This window comes from Nanorana parkeri, unplaced genomic scaffold (genome assembly GCF_000935625.1).
Source record: "Nanorana parkeri isolate BGI_ZX_2015 unplaced genomic scaffold, ASM93562v1 scaffold2282, whole genome shotgun sequence".
NCBI lineage: Eukaryota > Metazoa > Chordata > Amphibia > Anura > Dicroglossidae > Nanorana > Nanorana parkeri.
In genome coordinates, this window is record NW_017308550.1 from 15358 (window position 1) to 33180 (window position 17823).

At 40.8% G+C, this 17823-nt stretch overlaps 1 protein-coding gene across 1 annotated transcript in view; it reads left to right on the forward strand.

The window, feature by feature from the left end:
* Positions 1 to 15860, forward strand: part of WDR17 (WD repeat domain 17) — a gene marked incomplete at its 5' end in the record, with an annotated part of 30175 nt that extends 14315 nt beyond the window's left edge. The window contains 10 exons of the mRNA XM_018573224.1: positions 1073 to 1161; positions 1298 to 1397; positions 1841 to 1980; positions 5746 to 5857; positions 8351 to 8492; positions 9515 to 9617; positions 11231 to 11332; positions 11856 to 11954; positions 12906 to 13089; positions 15174 to 15860. Coding sequence (XP_018428726.1) covers positions 1073 to 1161; positions 1298 to 1397; positions 1841 to 1980; positions 5746 to 5857; positions 8351 to 8492; positions 9515 to 9617; positions 11231 to 11332; positions 11856 to 11954; positions 12906 to 13089; positions 15174 to 15293 — 1191 coding nt within the window. The remainder of the gene's footprint in view (positions 1 to 1072; positions 1162 to 1297; positions 1398 to 1840; positions 1981 to 5745; positions 5858 to 8350; positions 8493 to 9514; positions 9618 to 11230; positions 11333 to 11855; positions 11955 to 12905; positions 13090 to 15173) is intronic.
* Between the last annotated feature and the right edge of the window lie 1963 nt (positions 15861 to 17823).

Below are 17823 nucleotides of genomic sequence, written 5' to 3' on the forward strand. Positions count from 1 at the left end.
GTTGTTTTTTTAGAGGTCATAATATAGCAAAGGACCCCACTGGGGATGTGAAACCCGGTACTATCTATACCTTGTAAAGCCACCGGATCTGGCTGAGAAGTATCCCATGTTGGGTGTATTTTATTTTATTTTATCTTATTTTATGTTATTATCTTTACTTTCTGTACTGGTGTACTTTGATATTTTGTTAATCTTTCTGCCAAAACAATAATAAAAAAAAAATTGTAATATAAAAGGAGAACTATGAGGTGAGTGATTTTCACTCATCCTCATAGTTTGAGCCGACGTGTGACAATGAAACTGTCACATGTCGGCTCAATAGATCGGGAAGTGAGTGAACACATACCGTCGCTCGCTCACTTCTTGATCATCTCCCCGCAGAGAGCAGGGACTGTCAGTCACGGCTCCCTGCAGAATTTCCCTCCCTCCATGCTCCGATCCTCCAGCCTTGACTAGAGGAACAGGGGAGGGGGTGGGCACAGCTGGCTCTGCCTCTAGATAGGCAGAGCCAGCTGTCACTCACGCAGCTGGGTGGATCTCGACAGTAACGTCGGGATCCGTCCCGGCTGCAGCGGTCTCAGTATACCGCGAGCTGTAGCTCGCGGTATACTGAGCTTTTGATCCCCGGGGGATGCTAGTATATGTCCTCCCGTGACCCTTAAGAGAACTATGGGGAAAAACACTTACCCCAAATTTTTCTTTTCAGTTAGGTTTGTTTTGCTGACTAGCTGGAGACTGTGTTGGGGAACTTTGTTTCTATTGTTTTGTATATGGCCCGCCCATGTGCACTTTTCCTGGTTTTCCTAGTCCTGAATTGATCAGGAAGCCATTTAGTTGCTTTGGTGGCTTTGAGAGAATGGCCCCTACAGTATATTAAGCTCTTGTAGAAGAAAGCAAAGACAAAAACTACTGTACTGCTGAAAAATGTTGTCATTGGAGCCCCCAAGATATATAAAAAAACAATATTTGTTAAATTGACCATTGCATGCTCAGAAACGGAAAAATTAGAATGGCCTGAAAAAAAAGACACACTAAGCCCTTTCTACTGATTAACTTGCTTATTTACTTCTAGGCAGCTTGTGAAGGCAACATACAGTCTGATCATGTTTCAGTAACCACTGTATCACCAACTGAAGGCAACAATGTGGAAGATTACACAGAGTAAGTGGTCATATGTCCATCTACTTGCAGTTCAGAGGCATGCCACTTTCAGTTAATTGGTCATCAAGCTTGTGAGCTAGTTTAGCAGGAAGTAGAATGCCATCTTACTCTTTCATTCTTACTTTCCTCTGTACAGGCTTCTGCATCGAGTCAGTACAGAACTGGCAGAGTGGTATTTCCAGGATGGGCGGGCTGTACTTGCAGCATGCTGTCACCTGGCAGTAGACAACATTGAGGTGAGCCTGGAGAAGGAGAAGTGAACAATCTAGGACAAAATAGCTGATTTGGAAAAATTCTCCTATTCAGCTCACTTTCCAGTTCAGCGATGTTGGCCTAGATTGTTCACTTCTCCTGCCTTTTCCAAACTCTTCACCCCTTAGGGAATAACTATGTTAGTGTGCTTTGCCTGTAACTTTTCCTGTAACTAGATTATTTCATTAGCATTTCCTGTTAACTTATTAAAATAGCAGTAGACCACAGTTAAAAATTGTTATTCCAGTGATGCATGAAGTGCTTGATACGCCCTATAATTAAAATACGAAGATAAAAACTTTCACCATCCTTAAATTCTACTACTGAATATAGTCTGTAATCATATACAAAAGACATTCTAGTAAAGCCAATGTATTTGTATTTTACTTAAGTAAAATGTATACAATGTATTTGTATTTTATTTAAGCTGGCCATGGCCAACCTCATTCGTGGCAATGAGCTGGAGCTGGCGGTATGTGTCGGCACGGTCCTCGGAGAGAGTGCTGCTCGAGCAACTCAATATGCACTGGAACTGCTGGCAAGAAAATGCATGACAGTGACAACATGGTGTGTATAGCCCTACATTGCATGTAATTATTCAAGCTGTGTAATGAGTACAAGCATTTGTTTTGTGAAAGAGGCCAATAAAAGCTATTACATTCACAATGGGTCATATTTATCAAGCGTGATATTGTGAGTATTACCCATTTTTCAATGGCATTTACATTTTGATCCCTTCATTTAATGTTTTAAGATGTGTAAAACTGCAATTTTGAAATCAATAGTGCTAACTTTAGTTTCAGAAGTTTCTCACTTAGACCTTTGTCAATTTCTACATTTTTTTAACTACCGGAGGAGTTTAAACATAGGACATATGTCCTACAAAAAAATCAACAAAGTTTCTAGGGCATATTTCCTACCTCTCACCCTGCCGCCGATTCTTCCACCCATGTTAACGTCAATTACCGGCTGTCAAAATGACAGGCATGAATTGCTATGTAGTACATAGCAAGAGCTGTCACAATGAATTGGTGCTGACACTGTCCTTCCTTCTGGAGAGTGGCTACTTTTGTTCCCCATGGTCCATGTGTGTGTTGTAAATTAGTCACCACTCCAAGCTCGCTCCTGTGATGGACTACAATCTCATAACAAATTAGTAAACTAAACATGAGATTGTAGTCCATCACAGGAGCGAGCTTAGAGTGGTGAATACTTTACAGCATACACAGAGACCATGGGGAACAGAAGTAGCCACCCTCCAGATGGAAGGACAGTGTCAGCATGAATTCAGAGATGATTTGGGGATCTACAGCTGAGTGATACACAAATAAGATACATTTTGTTATTAGTTAAAGTACTTGAATGCATTTTTAAGATTTAACTCCGGAGTTAAGTGTCTTAAATTAATTAGTGTCTTAAATTGTCTTAAAACTTTAATTAATCCTAGTCAGCACTAATTACCTCCTTTCTCCCCTTAGCTATATCTTTTTCGGCTGATTTTTGTATTTCTTTTTTTTACCATTAATAATATTATTTTTCTTTTCATTTAGCTGTTCATTATTTTCAAAGTCGTATTAAAAAAATAAACAAAATAATATTTTAGTGCCGTTTTAAAATGGGCATATTATAGATTTACATGTATCCAATTAAATCATCTTAAATAATGACTAAGATATTGCTGAATAAACAAGCCCATAGTGAAAATGTAAAAGTTGCTCTGGTCCATAATAGGTACAAAGGTATGAAAACTGCAGTGGTTAACATCTTTGTACATAAAAATAAAATAAGATGATTCTTGAAAATGGCAATATGATATTCACATATGATTAAACATAAGATTGCATGTATCTTATGAATGGAGTTGGTGAATATTGTTGCCAGGGGAATTTTGGTGACACACATGGGGGTCTATTCACAAAGCTGCCGAAGGATCTGGCCATAGCTTCGGCCGATCCTTCGGCTGGCTTCGGCCCCAGGACCCCTTCGGTTCAGGAGAACCGAGGGGGTGCTGTACGGGCTATTCTTACGGCTGGCTCCGGCCACTTTCAGAGGGATCAGCGTCCCTGGTTGCTAACCAGGGTTGATCTCCAAACATCTCACTCTCCCTGGCGCCCCGGGAGTCTCCTGCTCCCGGCCACCAAGGAGAAAAACCCCATTTTTTTCTCCATTACTTCACCAAACTACAATGAAAAATCACTTTAATGGCTTAAACTCTCCTCTTTGATAACTCTAAAAAAAAGTGCTCATAGTAAGTACAATTAAGCAAGGTTTGGTAAAACAAAATAGTTTTTTTTTTAGCTTTAAAAGGGAAATTTTATTTTTAGTATACATATCCATCCCTTTCCTCTAACATTTCAGCAATAGCGTGTAATTACCTACATGATTGCTGTCCAGATACGTTCTTTGTGTGCCTATCCCAGCTTGGCACAGCCTCTGGCTGAAATATTCCAGCCTGTACTTGGGCGCGCGTGATGTGATCTCCCTTCACTTTAAGCCCTCGTTCACACCTGAACGTTTTGTAGCGCGTTCTACGCTCGACGAACGCTCTACAAAACGCTCAAAAATATAAATCCCATTGTATTCAATGGTCTCGTTCCCAACTTGGCATATTTCCGACCATCCCTAACACGCTACAAAACGGCCCACGCCTGAAAAGGTACATGTACTACTTTGGGCCGTTTTGTTGCGCGTTTCCATTGGGATACAGCCAAGTAGCCTTCGGAAACGCGCGACGGTCGCGCAACCTTTTTACCGCAAATCGAGGTAAAAAAACGGTCGCGCGACAGACGCGCATATGCAATACTCCTAGGTGTGAACGAGACCTTATTCACTATAAGCTGTGGACAGTTTTTCATACAGATCGGAGGATTTTGGAAGATGTCAGCCAAAGGCTGTGTGGTGCTGGACAGGCCATACAGTAGAGATCTTCGGGACTGCAGTGCTCTATGTGCTCTGTCTCTCTCTCTCTCTCTCTCTCTCTCTCTCTCTCTCTCTTTCTCTCTCTCATTTTATGTTTACTACAACTTTGTCAGACCTTTGGCAATTCTAATTGATGCCCTGTAGTACCATCGTGTACCGTTAGATGTTGCTGCTGCTCCATATTTAAGCTTCTTATTTGACTCATGTTTATTTGTCAGGAGAGAAATATAAGAGCGGCCAATGCTTCTTTAGAATGCATCTGTAGAGCTGTCATCTTTATTCTTCTTTCAATATTCAACGAGTCACAAACGTATCTACATATTAGGTATCCTGACTACTAACGCCAGTATGCTTGATCCAACTCAGTGACTTGCCAGTAATAAAGGATGAGGATGACAGCTCCAAGTCAAGTGCAAGTTAACATTGGAAGCTTAGCAAGTGCAAGTTACCATTGGCTCCTGCTTTTCTATCTGAAGAGGCTCCTTTTAATACCAGTCTCAGTATCTTGCTGGTTGGCCCCGCTGGCTCTTGACATACCTGAACATTGCCTGCAACCAATCAGATTGTTCAGGTATTTTGAGAGCCAGCAGGGCCAACCAGCAAGATACTGAAGCTTGGCCCAGTGGGAAGTTCCTCCATCCACACAGTTTAGCGTAGATGGAGGAATCTGTTGCACTTTTTCCATCTGACCATAGAAAATCTGCAGATAATCTATAGGTGTATGGCCAGCTTAAGTCAGAGTCCATCAGCTGCAGTCAGACTTATCACTCATCATTTTGGCGATTAAAAACAGAGAATAAAATAATGAGTGTTAAAAACAGGAACAATGACATCTCCTGGTTTACTGAAGACAAAAGGCTGAACAACAGTGTCACATATTCTAAACAAAGCAATATAATGCCAATTTCTGAGATATACTCTATATAATATATTGTATTTACATATAATGTTAATGTTTTATTTGATTTATTTATTGGAAATTGGGATTGAATTGCTTTGTTTATCCTATGTGATCTTTCCTTTATACATTAGTCCATATGTCTAATGAACATTTTGTATTTATTCATATACAGTACTGTACAAGGCAGCTTTATTCATGAATACCATACATGCATTGTTTCATATATTGCTTGTGTGAAGAGTGAAGTTTTTTTAATTACAGTGTGCATGCATTATCTTACATGTACACATAGAATGGACTGGATGGTCCAGTGCTTACTCCAGCCTAATCCACTGTATACAGTATGTAACAATGTAAATAACCTTGTGATTCTGTGATGCTGTACAGAGGATGAGACTGCTAATACAGTACATGTGTGTGACATTCTTTCTATAAATAGTTGTGTTGAGGAATGCTGTGTTGTAAACCATGCCTCTGCTACAGTCTATGTGAGCATTGGTTATTTTTTACAGGGATTTGGCAGCAGATCTCCTCAGAATGATACCTGATAATGAGCTCTTCTTAGTCAAGCTGTGCGCTTTCTACCCAGGATGCACTGCAGAGATTAACGACCTTCACGGCAAAGTATGTTTCCGAAAGATATTGTCCTGGGGTTTGTTTCTCATATATTGTTAAAAAAAGAGATATCAGGGTATGGTGCATTGATTATTATTTTAATAATCAGAAGAGTGAGGCATGGTGTGCCTGAAAGAGCTGGAAAGCAGATTTGTTCATTGCAGGGTAACAACACATTTAACCCTTTCGCTGCCAAGGACGTACGTCGTACGGAGCTACAAAAGTGCTTCCAGCTGGCCAGCTCAGTACGTCGTACGGACCTGGCATTTACAGTTCTACTATAAGCTGATGGTCGCTTTAGCGACCATCAGCTTATAGTAGAACTGTTCAGCAGACTGTCCCCTTTAAATTAATAGCTGTCATCAGCGGCTCACAAGCCGCTGATGACCGCTAATTTTAAAAATACCGGGCGCCCCCAGCTCCAGTTTTGACAAATTCCCCCAGTGCGTCCACATGGGGGAGATTTACAAAAGAGTGGAGCTTTGTTGAAGCATCAAATGATAGTCTGTCTCATATGTAGTAGTAAAAGGGGGAGCTGAGACATTTAGCTCATTACACCTTTTCTTCACAAAGTGCCTCGTAGCCAGTGGCAGGTGACATAAAAGCTCCTCTATTAACCATTTTCTGTCAACAAGCTGTACAGGGCATCTTGCTGGGGATAAGTTAAGACAGGTCCTGTCTTGGAAGCCCCTTATCGATACTTTATGGTGGCTGGTTGCTGTTAACCCTTTCGCTGCCAAGCCCTCCGGAACATTTTTCAAATCAGCTGGCCAAGCCATTTTTGAATTTTCTGCAATTTTTTCCTATTGATTTGATTTTCAACTGCTGCGTTACTAGCGTTTGCGTGACAATGCGTCACAAAGCTTTGCCATGCGCTGCCACAGTTAATTAAATTTTTTTTCAAGAAAAAAATACATAAAAAAAATCATGCACTGCGATGCGTTCTAACAACGCACTGCAGCGCATGTGCATGGCGTACACCTCAATATGTGTATGTTATGTGGGGGGGAGGAGGGGTTGTGCTAGGGGGCGCCCGGTATTTTTTAAAATAGCGGTCATCAGCGGCTTGTGAGCCGCTGATGACAGCTATAAATTTAAAGGGGACAGTCTGCTGAACAGTTCTACTATAAGCTGATGGTCGCTAAAGCGACCATCAGCTTATAGTAGAACTGTAAATGCCAGGTCCGTACGGCGTACTGAGCTGGCCAGCTGGAAGCACTTTTGTAGCTCCGTACGACGTACGTCCTTGGCAGCGAAAGGGTTAAAACTGGTTGTTCTTGACAACTCTGGCACCCACTACGATCAGGAAAAAATCAGGGTGGATCTTGAACCCATGATCACTATTTTGGCTATGACATAGCGATCACATGCAGGCTAGAAGCTTCATTGACAAAGTAAGCCATTAGGCTGCAGATGCTACTTCAGACTGATGGTGGCAATGCTAATCTGTTTATTACAGTAATTGCCAGATACAGTTATCATATATATCTAAAAAAAAAAATGAATGTATTAAAAAATGGAAGTTTGTTTTACATTTTTGCACATTTGTCAGCCTATAATAAAAATAGAGCATGTTTCGAAAAAAGCACATGTCCATAAAATTATTTAGGTAAGCAAATTAGTCATAGAGGCATTATCAATTTACATGATGCATTCTGAGGCTGCTAAATTTGGTCAGGCCATCTAGCTAGCAGTGTTTACTGGTTATGGGTTATGTCTGTTTATACGTACAATGCCTAAGGCTGCTTTTCCCATGTTTGACCATTTTAAAAACTTTATCTGGTCATATAGTCATTTCTGTGCTCTTTTCTACAGTCACGTTACACCCTCTATGGCCAATTCTCAGCATGTCTTTGGGTGCAGGTAGACACCCACTAACCAACTACTCCCATAGGGGGTGGGGTGAATTAGATGGATAGGTCAGAAAATATGTTCTAATCATTTTTGTCATCCCCCTGCCAAAGGTAAGAAAGAAACTTTCCTCCTTCTCCCTATAGCCTTTCCACAGGAATACAAATCAAGGTGCCTGAGTAGTTCCGGCACATGTAACAGCCATATATTTTGCTCTCAGACACACCCCAGCATTGTAATAATGATCACACGCTAAGGAGATAAATGAAAGAGCTCTGGGAATTTCCTTTTTATATTTATTGATAATAATTATTATTGCATTGCCAGTTACAGTAAATACATTTTTATTCAGTCTGAGCTTTTTATATGTCTTTCAAGCTGGTATATTTACTACTATTGCTATTAATATTTCTAATAACTAACTAGCATTAGTGCAGTCCATGTATCCATTTCTTGGTGTGGGTGCCCTGATTTGGAGCCTCTTGTACCTGAAGCATCCTTCTTTTGCTAATACGTGCTTGAACTGTTGGTGATGCCTGTATACTGTATATTATAATATTATCAGCGGCAACCACATGCTGTGGTTAGATTAGCGCTGCAGCACACTCTTTATATTCCCCCTTTATCATTTTTCTGCATCTTGCTTTACAGTGTAACTTGCCGTGTGTGGAGGAGTGTGTACAGATGGCAGAGACCTGTTATGCAGACGGAGACATCTTCCAAGCTGTCAAATACTACTTGCTGAGTTCGGAACCAGAAAAGGCCCTGCCGATTGGCATCAGTTTTGTAAAAGGTACAGATGCTATATCAGTGATGTAAAATAAGAAAACTATAACACTATTGGAAACACTAATAACATCGTCCCCATTTGAGTCCATATGGCTATAGCATCTTAATACAGAATCTATGGAATCTATTTTTTTTTCTGCAAGCCCAGTTCCAGCCAAAACTTTGTTTTCTAGTTTTTGACAGAGTAGGGAAGGTGTACAACCCATTTTATTGGAGTATGCATCTCTATTGGAGATATTTGCCCTCACATCCCTTTGGGATTGTAACAACTCCCTTTTTTCAGTTATTATTACTGTATGTGACTTGCTGCCCTGGTCCTCAGTTTGCCAGAAGGACAGGAAGTGAGGTGAAGTCTCCCCAATGAGGCTACATACAGAAAAAAGAAATGACATTAAGTATTTATTTTAATGCGGCCATGTATGAAACTGAAAAAACAGTTTGGGCTGAAGTTGGGCTTTAGATTTGTTAATACACTCTAGCGAAATATGCCCATTCCTTAAGTTGTGCTTTATACTGTAGGTGCTAAGGTGAATAAAGGAAGAAGATACTCCTCCATACACAATATGAATGAATATCTAGATACATTTACATCAGTCCTATTGACATAACCGGTTTACACTATACTGTAATACAGATGTATCCACTGACAGGATGTAGGAAAATACCTACCCTCCTTCCATTGTTATGCCATTCCAAGGCAATGGGGTGTGGTGGGCAGTTCTCCTTATGTTCCCTCTTAGGCAAAGCTCAGTTCTAAACCACCAGTGCTACCGCTTCCCTTTCTTTGATTTAAAAAAAAATGTGGGGTCACATTTAATATCACATTTTTCCTTGTAGTGGGGTTGGCAGAAATAAGAGTTCCTTGTAGTGGGGGTGGCAGTGGTTATTGGTCTAGGAAGCTGAGGTTCCCTTTGCCCCTACTTGGCCTGCTATCTGTATTATTAAGTTATAGCTCATGAATTTATATAACCCTATAAATGACTATATTTGTTCATACAGTGATTGCTTTTTGTATGTTTCCTGCAGAACAAATCAGCAGCTCTGACTGGACCTTGGATTCTATTTGTCCAATCCTCAATCTTCTCAGTTACATCAGAACGGAGAGATTAGTACTTCATAAATGTAGTGAGTGAGTACTTTTGCTCCTCCTTCCTTCCTCTGTTCAAAGAATTTCTTATTATAAATGCCTTCTAAAGGATGCCAATTAGCTCTTGGAGGGAGGTAGACATGACTTGGATTTGTTAGAAATCTTGCCTTTATTGTTAATGCTCCCCCCTAAGATAAGCATCACAGGCAACATATAGATAGATTTTAGCCTCCCATAATCCCCTCCACAACAGCATTCAGGTTGGAGGAAAGAGGGTCAGCACTCTGAGACAATCAAGGCTTTTCCCCTTTGCAGTCTAAAGCTGGCCATCCACCTATAGATTATCTGCAGATTTTCTATGGTCAGATGGAAAAAGACAGATTCCTCCATCTATGCTAAACTGTGTGGATGGAGGAATCTCCCACTGGGCCAAGCTTCAGTATCTTGCTAGCTGTCCCTGCAGTCTCTCAAAATACCTGAACAATGTCTGCATCCAATCGGATTGTTCAGGTATTTTGACAGCCAGCGGGGCTGACAGAAAATCTATAGGTGTATGGCCAGCTTAACACTGAGAAGGGAAGAGCACATAAATGGGCTTAACAATGCTCTGCTGTTCCTTCATTGTCCTCAGGTTTGGCGTGGGATGTTGACCAAGTTGTGCTGCTCAACTGCATTGGAGATCATGGCCTTAGCCATGCTGTTTTGTAATGGTGCATGGATTGAGGGCAGGTTCACACCATTTTCCGGACCAGATTTGGTCCACAAAATGGTGTGTACCTGCCCGTAGTTCCAGTGCATTCCAGGCCAGACAAAATAGGACAAGCAGTATTTTTCTGGTCTGGAACAGACTGTGCTCGTGTGAAGAGAGGCCAGAAATAGCATAGAGATACATTAGGATGCATTTTTGGTCCGGAAACAATCTGGTCTGGTCTGGAGATGATCTGGATGTGGTGTGAATGGGCCCTGAATGTGGATGAATGGAATTATAAACATTTAGCATGTAAAACGTACCATTTTATGCCTATTTCAAATATATCTATTGTGCTTCTGTTACTATGGAATTTGATTTCCCTGACTTTTGAGGTAAGCCTTCTTCTTGTCTAGTAGGAGCGGCCACAATAGTCAAGGCAGGCCCTTTTATACATGAATGGTTGTCCATGCTGTCATGGGGCCTGAGGCCTTTAGGAGGGTTGAATACATTAAAGTCAACCTCTTGACAATTCAAACAGAGCATGCAATAAAAAAAATACAGTACATAAGCAGAGGTCATATGTGTTGAAACCATGAGTAGATCCAAAGATACAGTAAGTTGCAGTATTTTTTACAAATCTTCTCTTTTCCCATAAAAGCTGTATGTATCCCCCACTTCATTTTGAGGTGCCACGTCCCCTGAACCACATCTTTCTGAAATCTGTTGGACAGCTTCATTGACCAATAAGGTGGTTTGTGACAGTGGCTCGCAAAGGGAGCTGTAAAGTGGAACCTCTGACTGAAATGACTTGAGATTTATATGCTACACTAACTCTATTCCCCTCCACTGAAAGTAGTGAAAGGTGGTGCCCATTGTCATTTTGTATCCAATACTTGAGGTAACACTTATACAATGTAAGCTGGTTTATTCTGCGTGAGATATTAATGATTATTTTTTCTTGCAGAGTACGCAATGAGCTTCTCATAGTTTGTGGATACACTGGAGCTTTGCTAGCTATTAGAAGGCATTATACCAGCATTGTTCCTGCACTTTATGAATATACAAGGTAAGTCATTCTTAGTAATAAAGTGTAGAGATATGTTACTAGCACAAAACAAGTCCAAATCTGCAAGTTTATAACACACACACACACACACAAAAAAAACAGATTCAATCTCAGCAGTAGTAATCTATAAAAAAAAATGTACATTGTTTTTGATTTTCTTACTTGTACAATTGAGATGAAAGTTACGTGCTGATTGGTTGCAAACTGTGCACTTTCTACATGTTGCTAATTACAGACCAAAATATTGAGCATCTATCAGTCATTCACAGACCAGTTTGCCTAAAAATTTATATTTTACTATGGGATTGCATTGACTGTATTTTTATCAATGTGTCCAATATATATATATGGTACATACCGGAGTTACTTTAAAATGAACTCGGCATCATTTAAAAAAATAAATAAAACTGTTTATAGTACGCTGTAAGTTGGTAACACTGTAGTTTGGTACTCTTTATGGCTGTTACTGTTAGGTATTCCTTTTCATTTGTCACGGCTTTCTTTTCACAATACTATTTTCCAGTCAGCTTTTGAAACGTCGGGAAGTGTCTGTTCCCTTACAGATTGAGCAGCTCTCAGTGGAACTGGACGCATGGAGATCGTGTACCCTATCCACTAACAAGTAAGTGTCAGTATGTTCCGTAATAGAAGAAATACCCAAACTGCCGATTCAACACCAGTCATTTCCCCCCCCCCCCCAAAACGCATAGTAAATCGGGTGACATGATCACCACAGTTTCACATAGATAAATATAGAATGGTTAATGATAGGGTAAAGCTGGATTAAACTTTGTTTAAACAGTAAGTGTCCAGCATTCAAGAGAGCAAAGAGAGTCTACTCCACTTCTAATTTACTTACATTTTCTATTACTTTACTTATTCAAATGCTAAAAAAAACTGCCTGGCCCTCTCATTCTACATTGACTGGTTAACAATGGAGGCTCTGTGCTTGGCAACCATAATCTCTAACCAATTAAACATTTCATCCAATGTTTAACCAGTTGACATCCGCGGTGTTAAACCCCCTTCCCATCAGAATGATTGAGTCAGTTCCCATGCAGCCCCTCCCAACCCAATGAAACCAATGGATATGGGCCAGAACTTGTTAAAGCTGAAATGGCTGCACATCTGAGTTCTATAGTAGTGTCAGGGCTTCTCTTTGACACTATTTGATCAACTTGATTGGTGGAAGTCCGAGAACCCGACTAGTCTATACTGTTTTTGTTAAAAGTGGAAAACTCTTTTACGTTTTCGCATAGGATTGCCAAAGTCTAAATCTTCAGGACCAACCAGTTCATCACCTAACGCAGACTTCAGCTACTGAAAGCTATGTTGGAGTAGTTTCTGGCTGAGTATCTCCAAAGTCTCTGAAACATTAGACGTTGCTTTCTTACACTGATCAAACATGTAAAGCTCTGCCAGTCTGTATCTGTCACCATATTGACGGATCTTTCACCTGTAAAAGTAGAAAATACACTATAGGGACTGTTGTGTTACAAGAGTGTATACGTGAATGGATGCACACCATGTTTATATACTGTAACCATCTTTTTCTGCAATGTTTGTTATGTAGGTCAGGTGATGATCTTCCATACACACCCCCTACAGAGCTACAAAAAAAGATTTATTCAAGTATTGTGCAAAGAATAAAAGAAGAACCTCTTAAAGGATTAATTGGGCCAGACTATGTCACAGGATCCAATCTTCCAAGTCATTCTGATGTCCATGTATCCTGCTTAACAGGATTACGGATTCAGGTAAGATGTATTTCACTGATGTGCACAGACCATTGGAACATTGGCTAAATCTTTATCTTTGTTCAGTTTGGGCAAGGCAAGTTTCTTCAGTGGCCGTATCAAAAAGATCCACGCTCACTTCCTTCATTTTGCACTAGAACAGGAAGTGAGAGGAAAATCAAAAGCTTGTCACTTGTCACCAGAGCAGGAAGTGAAGAGAATTCTGCCTTGCAAGGTCAAAGCCATCAGCAAATTATCCAAACTTGTTTTTATTTTTTTGTGGAATCCATTTTATGTCAGATTAAGTAGTTTTATTTGTTTTTTATTAATATCAACTGTTATAATAAATGTAATACAAAAATAAATTACTGGCGCCAAAAAGTAACTGTTCCTGAGAATAACTCTAAAGACACGGGGGCAGCTCCTCACAGTCAGGGAAAACTGGATGTCTGATAGAAGAAAAGCAAAAGGAGCGCCGCCATAGTGTAAAACCGATTTATTAAAGTTCAAATAACAGCTAAAAAGGTACTTACAAACGCCCAATAAAAACAAGCATGGAAAGATGAGGTCTCAGGATAAACCAAGATGAACAAGCAAAATGAGGTAATGGAAGTGCTAGTGTTGAGCCAAAGCCGTCTTACACGCAAACCCTCCTCCAGTTGACGCGTTTCAGAGGCCAAGCCCCTTTTGTCAGAACCTTATTTTATAAATCTGTTAAGAAATATCTAGCAACATATTGAGAGCTAAGTATGCTTATAGTAAGTCATGGTTTTTAGGACTACATGCTGCATTCTGATCTTAGAACCCTCTGATTTGAAACTTGTCTTCAGACTGAAGTGTTACCTGTATCTGGTGGGATTGAATGCTGCTAAGAAGCATATGATTATGTCATTTCTATACTTATATCATGTGGTGTGGACATTTCTGGAGACAACCAACTCAAAATGCTATGGAGAGATGTGTTATCACCTGTGTTCTGGAATGTTCACAAACCTTTATAAAGTATTCCTTATTTTTTAATGACTAATAATATCTATGGGGCATGCTACACAGTTAATCATATGTTTGACAATGGTGAAATAATAAAACATTATAATATAAAATATTAATTCAACGCAGAAAACATAATTGCCAGACAAATAATGACCTTGGCTTAAAGCCATAGTTTTTTAAGGGAGCATTCTGAAATATAATGGAACATATGACTGCCGGCATTCTCTTTGAGTACCTCCAATTTCTCCGAGCCCTAATTATGGATATATTTGACCTTACATTCAGGTCAATGAAGGACTTCCTGGCTGCTTTCCAAGCAACTCCACTGCTTACCCATGTCATCTTGTCTTTTATTTTGTGCAGCAAGTACTTGGTTCTGTCAGTGTCATCCAGATAGTTCATTCAAAAAGTATATCACAGGCAGCCCAATTGTCGATCAGAATGACTGGGGACCTGGAAGAAGCAGCGGAGAATAAGTTGTGTAAGTTGTAAACTAGACACCGCTCCAAGCTCCCTCCCGTGATGGCTGACAATGTCATGTCTAGTGTAATAATGTGTTTTGAGATTGTAGTCTATCACAGGGGTGATCTTGGAGCCATGGGGGACCATGGGGAACAAAAATAGCCACCCTCCAGAAGGAAGGACAATGTTAGCACCAATTCAGAGATGATTTGAGGATCTACAGCCAAGTGATGAACAAATATGATCCTTTTTTGTAAATAGTTAAGGTACCTGACTTAAAACTATGAGTCAAGAAGCCTGACCCCTGCCAGCAGCTGTAGAGCGGACTCTTGATCTCTTTGCGGAAGAAGCAGTCTCATTGCAGGGGTCTAACACGTACCAAACTGGGTCAGAGCTCTCTAATCAGCAAAGCTCATGGTCCTCAATAACTGGAGAGCTCTAGGTCTGACACGAAAGGGAACATGTCAGACCTCGGCACTCACTTTCCTAGAATGTATTTAGCTCATTAAAACTAGAGGGTCAGTTGGGCTTTAAGGTAAGATTTTCTTGTTCCTTGCCTTACATGTGTTTTAGGCATCTGTGCTCCACCATTGAATAGCTGAAGTCTGCGTAGTGTTGTCATTTATTGAAATGCTTTTTGTGTCTCACAGGGACCTGTATTCTTCCTAGAAGATGGCAAGTCTGCAATATCATTGAATGATGCTTTAATGTGGGCAAAGGTCAACCCATTCTCACCTCTAGGAACAGGAATAAGACTCAACCCATTCTAACAAGCACAAAGAGGAGACAAGTACTTTACAGCAGGATAACATACCAGTGGGAATAGGACTACATGATGCTGAAATAAGACTTTCATTTCTTTCTTTCTTTTCTCTGCGGACAAAGCAGAGATTTCATATGCAGCTAATTCCAGTTTGTGTTTGGTAATGGTCAAGTCAAATCTGTGTATATAGTCAGAGAGAGAGTTTGTAGTTTGACTAGCCAAAGACCAACATTTCCTGTCAATCTGTTTACACTTTACTTTATGCAGATTACCACATCATACATCGCGGCGGTACTGAGTTTCTATGTCACGTAAAAGTTGGTACCTTACGTCTGAACTCACTGCAAGCTCCTTCGTGGTTCCATTAGCGCTGTACATAGGCCAAGAAATAAAGCTGTGAAATTTATGACCATTTTTAAGTAATGTAAAGATTTAGCACACAACTTTGTACTGTAACTTCTACTGTGTGTAGTATACCACTAATTGTAAAAATATACATGAATGAAGACAGATGGTTGATCATATACATCCCCTTCCATGTATTGTTTATACAGATGTTCTATTTACAGAATAAAGTTAAAGTAAATGTATTTGGGGTATAAATTGTTTTAACCACTTGAAGTCCGGGGTGTTAAACCCCCTTCCTGACCAGGCCGTTTTTCAGTATTCAGCGCTGCGGTAGTTTGACTGAAATTTATTCTGTCATGCAGCGCTGTACTGAAATTAATTTTATATCATTTTTTAGGGACAGATAGAGCTTTCTTTTGGTGGCATTTAATCACCACTGCGGGTTTAATTTTTTACTATATTAAGGAAAATTTACAGACAATTTAAAAAAAAACCAACAGTTTCCCCTATATTAAATGATAAAACATTTATTATTACCCAATTTTTTGGTAAAATATAAAAGACGCGGTCACGTCGGGTAAAAAGACACCAAACATGTCAAGCCTTAAAATTGCGCACGCACGCGAAACCTCAAAAAACTACATTGCCCTTAATTGGCCATAGGCGACGCTTTAAAAGCTTTTACTGCTCATCAGTTTAGTGTTATCAGTGATTGATGGCCCTAAAATGATTGCTCTCACTCCGAATTTCGCGGCGATATATAACATGTGTAGCGCAATTGTCGTTTTTTTCGCGTGCTGACGCATCTGACGCACATTTACGTTTATATGTGCGTAAACAAAGGGGGGGCCTAAACATTTTGGGGGGGGGGTTACTTTTTTTATTTGTGACTTTTTTTTAAACTTTATATATATTTTTTTTACACTTATTGTTATTCCTATTACGCAGGGGGATAACGCGATGGCGCGACAAAATCGCGCCATACAACCGATCGGCGGCTATAGAGCCGCTGATCGGTTGTATGTGAAACAGTCGTTAACGGCTGTAAAAACGAGCGGGTCTTTCCTGCCCGAGCAGGAAAAAATGGCGCCTGAAGACGGCAACACGCTGATGCGAGTCTGCCGTCCGTTTTTTCTTAACGGGCGGACAGCAGGAGGTTAAAGTACAACTGCCATGAAGGCTATACAGTATGTAGGATGCCATTGCATATCATTTGGAAACTATTAGTTGCCTACCTGTCATGCTGCTGACCCTCTGGCACTGACTTGGAACAAGTATGAAGATCAAAGAGCAAGGCAACTTGCATTTGCCAAGTCATCTTCCAGAACAGCATCTGAGAGATAGTCTCCTCCCACCTGAAACAGGAAACACATCATCCACACCAACTAAAAAGCGATCAGTACTAGCATGCCTCAGTTATTTGTGTTTCCTCCGGCCTAACAGGAGCATCGCAATGTTTATTTTCTGTATAGGCCTGCGTGCTAGTTGCGGGGGCCTGCTGCCAATGTTTCCCGGTCAGCAGGGTCAGCGATCCTGGGGAATATGGAGGCAGTTCCCATCCTGCCCTATCTGAGGATCTATGGCCCTGAGGTTCCCCTCTTTTAAGCGTGGCAACCATCCTCCTGGATGCAACGACTCCAGCTGAGTTTTTTCCCCACCCAACCTGCGGATGTCCTGTTTTCTACCTGGAGCCACCCTTCTGGACATAGATGCAGGCTACGGCTAGGGGTGCCCCACCCCCGATTTCCGCCCTGGCGGTATTCCTGAGTCTGGCTTGGGGTTAAATTTTCAGTACCAAGAGCGGTAACCCCGAGCCACACTCGGGATTGCGCAAAAGTGTCACTTACCTTGTCCCTGCGAGCCCGCAGTGTCCTCTGCTGTGTGCGCCCGGCCGATGCCGGCATTCGGCTTTTAGTTTCGTTTTTGGGCTGTCACAGCGGGGGGCGGAGCCGGCAGGAAATTCAAAAGTGCAAACATGACATTTACACACAATACAATGTAATCCTGCATAATCATACCGCCAAGGAGGTTAAACCCTACTGGAGCATTGTGAGACCATGTGAGATTGACTGCTACTACTTGTTACTTGTGTAGCTTACACCGTATGTAGCCATTTTTCCATCTGTTTAGCGATCAACTGTTAGCACAACTGAATAATTGCTAAGGATTTTAGCTGTATCAATGAGCTA